Source organism: Lepidochelys kempii, chromosome 6, assembly GCF_965140285.1.
Source record: "Lepidochelys kempii isolate rLepKem1 chromosome 6, rLepKem1.hap1, whole genome shotgun sequence".
Classification (NCBI taxonomy): domain Eukaryota; kingdom Metazoa; phylum Chordata; order Testudines; family Cheloniidae; genus Lepidochelys; species Lepidochelys kempii.
This window is the reverse complement of record NC_136385.1, coordinates 36,197,582-36,211,923: the sequence shown is the minus strand read 5'-3', so window position 1 is coordinate 36,211,923 and position 14,342 is coordinate 36,197,582. Positions and strand designations below refer to the sequence as shown.

The following is a 14,342-nucleotide window of genomic DNA, read 5'->3' as shown; positions in this document are numbered from 1 at the left end:
TGATCTACTGGACCATCCCTATCCTCTTCTGTTATGTGAGCTTCCCAGAACCATCATCCCTAATCATGTGATTTGAGAGATAAGTACTACCAAGGATGAAGAGAGAGAGTTGCAGAGTATAGATCCACATAACCATATGGGCTTGGGAAGAGTGAGATGCAGAGAATGCACCCTCAGTCATGTGGTTTGTCAGGGGGATGGGAAAAGTTGCTGAATGAGGAAGTCCCCTGTCCACTTGTGGTGTGTGGAAAGCTGCGGAGGGAAGGAAATTACTGTAGGGGAGGAAACACAGGCAGACACCCATATTCACATTCCCAAATAATGTATAATTGTACTGAAAATTACTTGTAAAAATGTTTCCACATTGAATAGATCCCTGCTATTTTAATTCTTTATCACCAGCTAAATGAGGATACATGATATCAGCTACCAGATGTCTTTATTTGAATTTCCTCGGGCTATCATATAGTTAGCCGACATGCCATCTACCATGTTTACAGAAAGCAAATGCTTGAATTGGAATCCAGCATGTGAAAACATGAACATTTAAGCTGTGCTATAAATTATGTATATCCACACAAGCCTCACCTGAACACCATAGGACTTTGGACAAAATCATCTGTGTCAGGCAATTAGGGTATGTCTACACTACGAAATTAGGTCAATTTTATAGAAGTCGATTTTTAGAAATCGATTTTATACAGTCGATTGCGTATGTCCACACTAAGTGCATTAAGTCAGCGGAGTGCATCCTCACTACCGTGGCTAGCATCGACTTAGCTATCCCACAGGTCCCGCAGTCTCTGCCGGCCATTGGAATTCTGAGTTAAGCTCCCAATGCCTGGTGGGGCAAAAACATTGTCGCGGGTGGTTTTTCGTACATGTCGTCAGTTGCCCCTCCCTCTGTGAAAGGAACAGCAATCGTTTCGCGCCTTTTTTCTGCGCAGACGCCATACCACGGCAAGCGTGCAGCCTGCTCAGCTCAGCTCAGCTCACCGATACCGCCGCTGTTGTGTCGTGGGTGCTGCTGGCAGCAGACGGTGCAGTAGGACTGCTAACCGTCATCATACACCGCTTCCGCTGCAACTCTGCTCTGCTGCTATTGTCTCAATAGCGAATTTCTCCATGTTGTCTGTCATGGGCTCCCGGGTACGTGAAGGTCATAGTGGATGGCTTTGCTGCAGTGGGATTCCCTAACTGTGGTGGGCCGATAGACGGAAACATATCCCTATCTTGGGACAGGACCACCTTGGCAGCCAGTACATAAACCACAAGGGGTACTTTTCAGTGGTGCTGCAAGCACTGGTGGATCACAAGGGACGTTTCACCGACATCAATGTGGGATGGCCGGGAAAGGTACATGATGCTCACATCTTCAGGAACTCTGGTCTGTTTGAACAGCTGTAGGAAGGGACTTATTTCCCAGACCAGAAAATAACCGTTGGGGATGTTGAAATGCCTATAGTTATCCTTGGGGACCTAGCCTACCCCTTAATTCCATGGTTCATGAAGCCATACACAGGCAGCCTGGACAGTAGTAAGGAGCAGTTTAACTATAGCCTGAGGAAGTGCAGAATGGTGGTAGAATGTGCATTTGGACATTTAAAAACGCTCTGGCGCAGTTTACTGACTCAGTTAGGCCTCAGCAAAACCAATATTCCCATTATTATTGCTGTTTGCTGTGTGCTCCACAATATCTGTGAGGGTAAGAGGGAGACATTTATGGCAGGGTGGGAGGTTGAGGCAAATCGCCTGGCCACTAATTACACGCAGCCAGACACCAGGGCAATTAGAAGAGTACAGCAGGGAGTGCTGCGCATCAGAGAAGCTTTGAAAACCAGGTTCATGACTGGCCAGGCTACAGTGTGACAGTTCTGTTTGTTTCTTCTTGATGAAAACCCATCACCTTGGTTCACTCTATTTCCCTATAAGCCAACCACCCTCCCCAATTCTATCACCGCTTGCAGAGGCAATAAAATCATTGTTGTTTCAAAATCATGCATTCTTTATTAATTCATCACACAAATAGGGGAATAACTGCCAAGGTAGCCCAGGAGGGGTGTGGGAGGAGGGAAGGGCAAGGCCATGGCCACACTGCACTTCAAAACCTATTGAATTCCAGCCTTCTGTTGCTTGGGCAGTCCTCTGGGGTGGAGTGGTTAGGTGACCGGAGGCACCCCCCCTCGTTCTTGGGCATCTGGCTGAGGAGGCTATGGAACTTGGGGAGGAGGGTGGGTGATTACACAGGGGCTGCAGCGGTTGTCTGTGCTCCTGCTGCCTTTCCTGCAGCTCCACCAGACGCTGGAGCATATCAGTTTGATCCCCCAGAAGCCTCAGCATTGCATCCTCTCATTGCACTGCTGCCACCTCTCATCTTGCTCCCGGAGATGATAGGGGGAGCATTGAAACATTTGCAGCTGTGGGAGGGAAAAAAAGGGAGAGTAGTATTTAAAAAGCCACATTTTAGAGAACGATGGGTAGACTCTTTCACGGTGAACCAAGCTGTTAACATTACATAGCACATGTGCTTTCAGTACAAGGTCGCATTTTGCCTCTTATATTGAGGGCCTGCCGGTTTGGTGTAAGAGATCACTCACGCAGAGCCAGGCAACAGAATTCGGCTTGCAGGCAGCCATGGTAAGCCAAAGTCTTTCGGCTTCTTCAACCTTCATAACATGTGGGAATGGTTTCAAACAAGAGCGCCCTCCTTTCCAATACCAAGCACCCGTTGGGTTGGCCATTTAAAAGGAAGGGCTGCGGTTTTCGGGGTAATGTGCAGCACAAACCCAACTAAACCCCACACCTACCCAATTCTCTGGGATGATCACTCTCTTGAGGATAACACAGAGAGATAAAGAACGGATGTTGCTTGAATGCCAGCAAACACCAGGACCATATGCTGCCATGCTTTGTTATGCAATGATTCCAGACTACGTGCTACTGGGCTGGTGTGGTAAAGTGTCCTACCATGGAGGACACAATAAGGCTGCCCTCCCAGAAACCTTTTACAAAGGCTTTTGGAGGACCTCCAGGAGACCTTCATGGAGATGTCCCTGGAGGATTTCTGCTCCATCCCCAAACACGTTAACTGACTTTTCAGCAGTAGGTGTACTGGCCACAAATGCATCCCAAGTCTTCAGGGCAAATTAATCATTAAACATGCTTGCTTTTAAATCATATATTATATTTACAAACATACACTCACTAGAGGTGCCTTCTCCAGCTTCATGGTCCGGGAGCCCGCCTTGGGAGGGTTGGGAGGGTATTGGCTCCAGGGTGATAAACAGTTCTTGGTGGTCTGGGAGACGGTTTCTCCTCTTGCCTGCCGTGCCCTATCCTCCTCCTCCTCATCATCATCTTCCTCATCCCCAAAATCCTCATCCGTGTTGCATGAGACTCCCCCCTTGCAGTTGTCCACGGACAGGGGTGGGATAGTGGTACGGCCTCCTCCTAGAATTGCATGCAGCTCATCATAGAAGTGGCATATCTGGGGCTCTGACCCGGAATGGCCATTTGCCTCTCTGGTTTTTTGGTAGGCTTGCCTGAGCTCCTTAATTTTCATGCGGCACTGCTGTGGGTTCCTGTTGTAGCCTCTGTCCATCATGCCCTTGGAGATTTTTGCAAATATTTTGGCATTTCATCTTTTGGAACAGGGTTCTGATAGCACGGATTCATCTCCCATACAGCAATCAGATCCAGTTCCTCCCGTTCGGTCCATGCTGGAGCTCTTTTGCGATTCTGGGACTCCATGGTCACCTGTGGTGCTGAGCTCTGCATGGTCACCTGTGCTGATGAGCTCGCCACGCTGACCAAACAGGAAATTAAATTCAAAAGATCCCGGGGCTTTTCTTGTCTACCTGGCTAGTGCATCTGAGTTGAAAGTGCTGTCCACAGTGGTCACAGTGGAGCACTCTGGGATAACTCCTGGAGGCCAAGACCGTCGAATTGCATCCACACTACCCCAAATTCGACCCGGCGATGTCGATTTCAGCGCTAATCCCCTCATCGGGGAGGAGTACAGAAATCGATTTTAGAGCCCTTTAAGTCAACAAAAATGGCTTCGTCATGTGGACGGGTGCAGGGTTAAATTGATCAAACGCTGCTAAATTTGACTTAAACTCGTAGTGTAGACCAGGGCTTAGCTGCATCTTATTTCTCCATCCAAATAAAGCTTGATCTCTGCCTGAGTTTGACTCTGCAAGATGAAAAGAACAGCTATATAATAGAATGTGAAACCCAACTCAGCAAAAAATGAATACACAAAGATGGTATGGGCGAGAAAACACTAGAACTGAATCAAACTATTAAATTGAACTTGGCTATACTATGCTATTTGCATTATTTCAGTACAATACCTTCATCCTTTTAAGGGTGCAATCCTTAAATCCTATTACAAGTAGATATAATTGTTAGATTTTTTTTTTTTACATTTTACATAATGAAATGAAATTCCAACACTTTGGAATTAATGTGAATATCTCTTTTCTTAATGTTAATAATATAACTCTATCATCTATTGTTTTTATGTGGCAATATTTATTCTAGGAGAAAAATTCTGTAGGTCTGGACCAGGAGAAAACAGCTATGGACCTGGCTGCTGAGCAGTTGCGTTTATGGCCAACACTCAATAAAGAAACTCAGCAGGAGCTAATACAGAATGAGGAAAGTACAGTTTTCAGTCAGGCAATTCATTTTGCTAACCTCATGGTCTACCTGCTAGTGCCACTGGACACAAGTAAAAACAAACTATTGAGAACATCAGCTACAGGAGACTGGGAGAGTGGAAGCAACAGCATTGTCACAAATAGGTACGTAAATAAAGACATGGTTTGGCAGTAAACAATTGTGGGATGTAACTCGGTCCTTTTAATAAAAATACTGTATTAATTATAAAAATGAAACACAGGAGCACTTTACAATAATGAAAGTTCATGTCCTATGTTAATGTTTGTAACAATGTAAAAGTAAGGAACTTTGGAATTGTAATTCCTGCTGATATTCTTTCTAACCTTCTGTTCAGTTTGCAGTGCTCTGTATTCTTAATACCAGTAATATCAACATAATGTTTTAATATCATCCAAAAAGTGCCATTTTCTCCTTTGACACAATCCTTACTTCTCTAAGCAGTTTCAGAGTATTGAGGTATTAAAAACATTATGCCAGCAAAGCAATATTTCCTTTGGTAGTAATTAAGGCTGTAAGGCAATTCAGTAGTGGATGATGTGACCATTCTGTGCATTTTGTACGTTAGCCTAAGGTCTTAATCCTGCAAACTGCTCTAAATACACAAAGTCCTGGTGAAGTGAGTGAAGTTCTATGCAAGCACAGGGATCCACCTGTGTAGAGCACCTTGCTGGTCTAAATTTGTAAAACATTTTATGACCTTTCCAGTAACAGGTGTTATGTAAACTATTGTTCATGGAGCATATAAAACTCTGCAAGAAATAAAGGGAATGTGATATAACAAGGCTCACCCCGCTCTCAAGTACCTAAAACATTGTTTTCAAATAATCTCAAAGGCATCAGAGAAATTCTACTGTGTGCACCTCTTCTTTTAACTGATTCAAGAGCAATATATTAAGGAGTCCAGAAGCTTAGCATGGTCATTCTCATGTAACATGATACTTTTTCATTTGTATTGAGGAATAAGGAAGAAAACTCCTTCCCTGTGCCTTTAGTACCAACATAAACAAAATCATATCGTCTAGAATTAGCAATTAGCTCCTTAGTTATAATAGATTTGGGGGTCAGGAGTAGCCATTAGTGACAGGGAACACTGAAAATACATTAAATACCTAGGTATTTATTTAAAGTGCTCTCACCCTTACTCTCTTTTCTTCCTTTCTTTGAATTGATCAAAATTTGACCAAAAGAGTAATAATTATTAAATTGCCTTTTTGCTAGCAAATATTGGAAATGATTCCATGTACATTTAAATGGACTTTAAGAAGTAGGGCATTGGCAAAATTCATATTGTCTTCAACAGGACTAGGAGAAGACCAGTAACATTTTCTATAATAGTGAAATAGAAGTGTAGATTGATATTTTGCTGGCTGTGGAAATCATGTAACTTGCAATCATTTAAGAAATTCACAATCAGTTTTACATTCATCATCCAGTCTGGAAATATTTGTTGGTGTCTCTGTTGTTTATTCTGTAAAATGCCCAAACCAACAAAACCATGTTCTCTTCTCAAGTATCATTATAAATATGACAACACTTTCAAATGTTTTTGTTTAATAACTAGAGATCGTGAGAGACTAGGAGTGTCACAGATTAGAGCTCTTGAATGATCCAAAGGCTGAAACATAAGTAGTTATTGCACGATGTCTTTCCATTATCATCCTCTCATACTTCAGTGAGATTATTTAAATCTATATGCAGTACTTGTCCTTTGGGCATTGTTTAAATGATTGCTAATTGTGTGGTAAGTATGTGGTAGTTTGATACTAAAGGATATAAAGCTGAATGGCAACTCCATGTTACTGCTGAAGAGAATGTACAGTTTTACTTTGAAATTTGTATAGTTGCTTACAGTCTACATAGAAATTTTAAGTTCAGTTTTCATTCTTATTTTTTCACTTACCCTACCTTCCTTTTCTTCTTAACTCCTTGGAACAGCTACGAAATACAAATTATTTGAATTATTATTTTGCATGCCATTTCTTGGAGAAAGGCAACCGTCTCACATATAAGGGATCCTTTGCTACCACTTAAAATGACATGCATTTCATAGGACAGTCAGACTGTTGATAAATTAGGACACTTAGTATTATCATTTTAGACAAAGGAGTTCTTTTTATGTTGAAAACCAGCTTCCATTATCTTTACTTGCAGTTTTGAATACTCAGCCCTTCTACAAATTAAGCCGCTACTCTCTCAAGTTGTGAGGAACACAGTTAGTGACCACCAGTGAAACGTTTGGTGTAAGTGACTTGCCTAGCATCTCACACGAACTGTATAGCAATGTCAGAGGTGGAATCCAATTCTCCAGGGTAGTAGTCAACTGTCTGTACCAGGAGACCATTCTTTCTCTTCCTGCAATCCCTTGCCTTAGTCAGTACACACTTTCCAACTTCCACAACAACTAAGTCTGGGGTCCTACAAACAGCCTCACTCACTACACAACCCTGATTAATTACCTGAGCACCATCTATTCTATGACTGAATGAGGCAGGAGTCCTATGGAAAAAACAATATATGATTAAAGAATGTAATTCATATGCACAAGGGAAGTGAATTAAGTTTCCACCTTCATTCTGGCACTTCATAATTTCTGAATATTTGACTTTGCAACCTAATTGTTCTTTGAATGTAGGGTTTTTTTAAATGTAATTTATTGTTGTTCTTTGAGTAGTGTCTGTATGGGCACTCCACTCTAGGTGCATATGCGCCTCAGATTGGAGATTTTAGGTAGCAGTGCCATTCAGCCTATGCATGCACCCATGCAGCCGCACGCTCTGCACCATGTCTATATAGAGCTGTGTAGGTGAACCGCCATCAGTTCCTTCTCAGCCACCTCAGCAATGTCCAAGTTGAACTTACCTCAACTGTATTTTTTCTTTTATCTACTAATTAGTTAATGTTAGTCCTTAGTGTTAGCTTTGTATTAGTTAGTTGTAATTATTATTTTTTTTAATTAAAAATTATAGAGCGAGAGAGAGAGTTAGTTAGTTAGTTACAGTGTAAGGACCATTGTCCTTTCACCTTTTTTTGCCTCTCAGGGGAACTGGGAGGGCATGCCCTCCCAGTTCCCCTGTTTGGAAATGCTGACTTTCATGCAGGAAAGCCATCCTGGTGAGTGACAGGCACTCCTGGCATGTCCGTAGCCTTGGGGAGTCACACATTCCCCAAAAGTGTAATTCCTGCTTGGCATTATAATTAAGAGCAAGAAAGAACTGGGAACCTAAGTTATGTCTCTTCATGATGGAGAATTCTCTCCGACCAGCTTCTGACCCCACCCTGTACAATGATCTCCAAGCAAGTCAGCTGCCTCAGCCTCCTCAATGTAGCACTCCCCTTGAGCATTGAAAATTCATCTGTGGGATCCTCTGAAAAGGACTGTAGGAAGCAGTCTTCAAGCCCTCTAGGTAGAAAATCTACCTCAAAGAGATGGTCTCTGGTTCAGACAACCATTTTGATACCTGCTGGTCTCCAGCTTGGTACCCACATGGCTGCAGGTTCTTCAGGTACCATGAGCACCAGCAAGGCCAAGGTCTTGGGGTTCTAGCTCCAGAAGATCAGTACTGTCTGTTGTTTGGAACAGCAGAAAGAAGATCTTCAGCTCTTCTGGTACTGACAGAGTCTACCAAGCCCTCAGTACCTAGCACTTTGGCACTGCAGAAGACCAGACAACACCTACTGGTCAATCATCGTAGTGCATAAGACCTTCAGTACCATCTACTCTCTCTGCCACAGTTACTTCTGCCAGGCTGCCTTTTTGGCACCAACCAATGTTTCAGTACTGCAAGAGTTTTGATTCCCGGGGGACCTGGCAGTAACACAAACATCTGAATCTCCTTGTTTGGCACCAGCCCATCTCGGTATTGAGGACCTCTTGATCTCTGGAAATTTGTCTGGTACCAATGGAGTCTACACCTATCTCTAAGGCTGTCCCTCCCTGACGAAGTGACATTGAGGAAGATGATGGGGACTTCTCATCAGTCTCCCAGATTTCTGTCCATGGTTCTCCTTTCCATTATCAAGGGACCTTCTTTCCTGAGGGAATCAGAACATCTTCTTGAGAGACATCCTCATACTCCATCCCACTGATATGGACACCCTTGGGTGCCTCCCACCCATGCCATATGCACTATCTCATTGGCTGTACTGGGACCCTTGCGCAGATTAACTACAACAATTCTCCAGGGCCCCTAGTATTTCTCACTGGGAGAAGGGCAGATAATCCCCACCAGCCTCTGTCTCTAGGGTGCCTGATCCACAGGAAGAGACCTTTGAGGAGCAGGAAGTGAGTGGACAAGGAGGTCACTCCAACAACTAATATCTCTTCCTTATCCCCAGATAACATCATTATGCCTCCTGCCTCCTCCAGCATCCCTCGCTGATTATTTCAAACAGTTCTAGGACCTCATTAAAAGTATAGCAGACTCCTTGCAAATTCTACTTGAGGAGGTTAAGGAGTTACAATGTAAACTGCTTGACATGCTGCCTACATCATCATCTGCCCACATTGTGCTGCCTATTAATGAGGCTCTGATAGACCCTTCAGAAATAATTTGGCATACCCCAGCCACAATACAGCTTACCTGGGAATGAGTGACAGGGGATGGATCACTTGATGATTTCCTGTTCTGTCCATTCCCTCTGGGGCACCTGGCACTGGCCACTGTCGGAAGACAGGATACTGGGCTAGATGGACCTTTGTTCTGACCCAGTAGGGCCATTCTTATGTTAGCTGTAAGAGGGTGGACAAAAATATGTTCTCTCTAAGGATTCTGAATTTTTATTTTCGCATCCCTCCCACAACACCTTTGTGGTTAACACTGTAAACAAATGTGGAAGACAGCACCACCCTACATCAGCACCATATGACAAAGACCAAAATCATCTTGACTTATTTGGCCAAAAATCATGTTCGTGGGGTACTCTACAATTTAAGATCACCGCCTACCCAGCCCTCATGGTGAAATACTAATTATTTGAAGTTTAATTCCTTTATTGAGCATCTTCCATCAGAGCAGCCGGAACAATTTTAGGCAATCATTGCAGAGGGTCAGCTGCTGGCCAGGACATCACTGCAGGCCTCTCTGGGTGCCACTGATACAGCTGCTTATTCTATTTCCACAGTGGTAGTAATGAGGAGGGCCTCCTGGCTGCAGCTCTCGGGGCTTCCAGGGAAATCCCAAAATACAATTGAGGATCTTCCCTTTGATGGATTGAAGCTGTTTGTGAAAAAGACAGACAAGTCTCTGCATACCTTGAAAAACTCAGGATCAACTTGTGTTCTCTGCAAATGTACACCTTTTCACAAAAAAGAGAGTTTAGAAAGTCCCAGACAGCACAGAGGTCTTGTCCCACTCTGTTTCTTGCCTCACAGGTACCTTACAGACTCCAGCGTAAGAGACAATAGTTCCAAAAGAAGAGACCACCTATTTCTCAGGCATTGATCTGACAACCCACAATTTTGGCACACTAATTTTGACAGGGTGGTCGAGGTGTTCAGTTACCATCCCAATTCATACCTACTTCAACAATCCGCATGTCTCCCTCACTTTGGTGACCACCTCTCTCACTTCTGCTGAGCTTGGGAACATATCCCTATGGACATGGGGGTTTTGGAGACATTTCAACAGAACACTCCATCCATTTTACTTCCCTGCTTCCCCATCCCTCTTCAGGGACCCCTCTCACAAGCACCTCCTATGACAGGAAATAGACTCCCTCCTGAATTTGGGTGCTATAGAACCAGTATCTATGTAATACAGAGTGACGGAGTTTTATTCCAGGTACTTCCTGGTTCCAAAAAAGAATTGTGGCTGGAAACCCTTTGTGGATCTAAGATTACTCAACAGATTTGCAGATTCAGAATTCAAGATGGTAATTCTTGCATCAATAATTCCTTCATTGGACAAAGGGGATTGGTTCTCAGCCCTTGACCTACATACTTTCATGTAGTGATTCACCCCTTCCACAGACGCTTCCTACGCTTTGCTCTCGGTCAAGAGTATTTTTAATACAGGGCTTTCCCATTCGGTCTCTCCTCTGCGCCCAAAGTGTTCTTAAAATTTCTCTCAGTGATGGCTCCTCGTGTTCACAGACAAGGAATTTTGATTTTCCCATACCTTGCTCAAGGGACTCTCCTACAGTGAAGTCTCAGAGGGCCCTAGACCTATTTCTCAGACTCCGACTATAATTAAACATCCAAAAGTCCACCTTAATCCCAGTGCAAAGTTTGAAGTTCATAGACGTTTACCTCAGTGTGGTAGTGGCCAAAGCATATCTCCCTTCACACAGGTTCAAAGCCCTAGCCAATTTAGTCACTACAGTCCAGATCAGCCCCCAAACATCAGCTAGAGATTGTCTCCATAGGACACGTGGCAGCTGATGCCTTTGTGATAAGGCACATGAGCTGCCTTCAGGGGTGGCTCAGAACTGTTTATTCACCAATCAGAGTTTGAATGAATTACTCTTGATGTCCTTGGCCATGAAAAAAATTCTTTAACTGGTGGAAGAACCCTCACAATTTTGTGCATGGGTCCCCTTTTCTCAATCATCTCCAACGTCAATAATAACAAAGGACACATCTCTTTTGGGATGGGAAGCCCATCTAAACATTCACTGCTCAAGGCAGGAGGTAACCTCTTGAGTCCATGCTACACATCAACTTACTGGAACTCAGAACAGTCAGAAATGCCTGTCTCCATTTTCTTCCACTGATCAGGACAAATACGTGAAGATCATGACAGACAACATGTCATGCATGTTTTATATCAACCATCAATGGAGAGCGAGATCATCTTCCATCTGCTCTGGAGCAGTGAGGCTTTGGAATTAGTGCATTCAAAATCAGATCAACATCTCAGCAGCTTACTTCCCTGGCATGCAAAACATTACAGCAGATACCCTCGGTAGACACTTCTCACAGGATCACAAATGGGAGATAGAGCGCATTACACTCCACTGCATATTTTGATTTTGGGACATCACGCAGAAGACTTGTTCACCACAGCCAAGAACAAGAAACACTCAAGAAACAGACTGTCCCTATGGGTGCTCCACTACCTTCTCTTATCTCCTCTGCTTCAGAGTTCTTTGTGATGGAACTTGGCGGGAGAAAAGGAACTGAGGGTAGTTCACCTGCACAGCTCTGTATGGCTATGGTGCAGAGCATGGGACTGTATGGGATGCGTGTGTGGACTAAACAGGCATTGCTACCTAAAATCTCTGATCTGAGGCTCATGAGATGCATACACACCTAGAGTGGAGCACACGCGGAGACGCACATCTTGAAGAACCACAGTTACTGCATAGGATGAGTAACCTTCTCTTTGTTGAGCATGGATTACAGATTGTGTGAATGATGCTAAGTATAATGAAGAGGAGACGTGGGACCAGACTTCAAGGATTTTCCCTTCTAAGGAACTGTTCCTGTCTATACTAGACTTTTTAGGAAAGTTTTCTACTTCTTTATTTATTACCAGTGCAGCTCCAACAGTGGGAGTGCTGTTGTAGACATGGCACCAGCATACACCGGTGTTTATATTGTTAGTATCTGAAACTGTGCTTGAAGTGTAGAGGCAAAGTGGACTATATATTTAGCTACACTGAATACATCAGACTTATTAGACAAAAATTATACGGTAGTTATTCTCTGTGTATTATGATTAGGTAACTGGATATTTTACACTAGCGTTTTTTTTTTTCCTTTTCTTCTGTAGTATTGCCGGCAGTGTTGCAGAGAGCTATGACACTGAAAGTGGGTTTGAAGACTCTGAGAACAATGATATTGCCAATGCAGTTGTGCGCTTCATCACCAGGTTTATAGACAAAGTTTGTACAGAGAGTGGAGTTACACAGGATCACATCAAGAGCCTTCATTGCATGATACCAGGTAAGAACTGGTTTAAAAAAAAATGTAAATTCACAAAATTGTCACTTCTTTCTCTGGGGAGCTGATATTTTCCAGTAGAAGTGTATTTTTGGTTTGTTGTTTTCAGTATAGTTTAAGGGTTTGTTTCCTAGACTGTAATTGATGAATTCCAAATAGCCATTGATGACATCTACTCTATTTTTCCTTGACAGTTTAACTCCAGGATGTCAAAACAGTGGAGTTATATTTAGTTTGTTTTATTCTTTCTTATATTGTGTGAGGTTTAATTTATGGTGTCACTGATTCCTAGGGATTGTAGCAATGCACATTGAGACTCTGGAGGCCGTCCATCGAGAGAGTAGAAGACTACCACCAATACAGAAGGTAAGTATTATAAAAGGTGTTTGTATTGGTTACACGTATTGGAATCGTACACAGTTTGAAGTGGCTTCAGCCTTCCTTTTTCTAATATTATGAAGAGACATCTGATCACTGAACAGTATAATCAAGAAATTTTCCACCAGTGATAAATAAATTGTTTGCCTTTGGTCTCATGAAATATGAACTTATGAAATATGAAAGTAGCAGAGCCAAACTTTTGAATATAAAGAAGTGTTTGCATGCCAACTACTTATTAAGACCCATTTAACTGAGTTGAGTCCAAACTTAGCCTCTCGCAGAGTCAATCTCATAACAATTTTGTATTTAAATTTTTTCATGTCAAATACCAATTTGGTAGATTCCAAATTTGGTAGTGTTATACTGTACATTATACTTAAAATTCTTATATTTGGGCTCAGCCGAAGATTCTGCGACCAGCTTTGCTGCCAGGAGAAGAGTTTGTGTGTGAAGGTCTCCGTGTGCTGCTGGATCCTGATGGGAGAGAGGAAGCAACAGGAGGATTGCTCGGAGGTCCCCACATTCTCCCAGCAGAAGGAGCCTTGTTTCTTACCACATACAGAATTATATTTAAAGGCACTCCTCATGATCAACTAGGTATGGTCTTTCTTACTAAAATCAAAATAATGTATGGTCTGGCAGATATGAGGCTTTGATCTGGCCCTGCAGTTTATTTAAGCAAGACCATCAAAACACATCTATCCAACAAAAAACTGTTAAGAATTCAATTAAGTATTAATTTACTTCATGTTAATCATCTGTACAGAAATAGACCCTGCACCTAGATTCTTGACTTTATCACTAGATATAATGATATTTATTTTTGATATTACCGTTTAATTTATCTGCAATTCAAATATTCACCTGAGTTTTTAGGTACTGAATTTTAGCATTGTTCCCATGTCACAGTAGGCCTTTGGGTCCTATTTACGTAAAATAAAAATATACTTTGAGCTTTCTGTTCATGCTCAACATAAGAACAGCCATTCTGCGTCAGACCAAAAGTCCATCCTGCCCAGTATCCTGTCTTCCGACAGTGGCCTATGCCAGATGCCCCAGAGGGAATGAACAGAACAGGTAATCATCAAGTGATCCATCCTCTGTCACCCGTTTTCAGCTTCAGGTGAACAGAGTCTAGGGACACCATCCCTGCCCATCCTGGCTAATAGCCATCGATGGACCTATCCTCCATGAATGTATCTAATTCTTTTTGGAACCCTGTTATAGTCTTGGCCTTCACAACATCCTCTGGTAAGGAGTTCCACAGGTTGACTGTGCATTGTGTGAAAAAATACTTCCTTTTTTTTTTTAAACCTGCTGCCTATTAATTTCATATGGTGGCCCCCAGTTCTTGTGTTAAGAGAAGGAGTAAATAACACTTCCTTATTTACTT

At 42.8% G+C, this 14,342-nt stretch overlaps 1 protein-coding gene across 6 annotated transcripts in view; it reads left to right on the top strand.

The window, feature by feature from the left end:
- SBF2 (SET binding factor 2) overlaps positions 1-14,342 on the top strand; it is a 553,544-nt gene that overhangs the window by 442,675 nt on the left and 96,527 nt on the right. For all 6 annotated transcript variants that reach the window (XM_073347556.1, XM_073347555.1, XM_073347560.1 and 3 more), the window contains exons 19-22: positions 4,546-4,808; positions 12,399-12,571; positions 12,861-12,934; positions 13,351-13,546. In XM_073347556.1, coding sequence (XP_073203657.1) covers positions 4,546-4,808; positions 12,399-12,571; positions 12,861-12,934; positions 13,351-13,546 — 706 coding nt within the window. The remainder of the gene's footprint in view (positions 1-4,545; positions 4,809-12,398; positions 12,572-12,860; positions 12,935-13,350; positions 13,547-14,342) is intronic.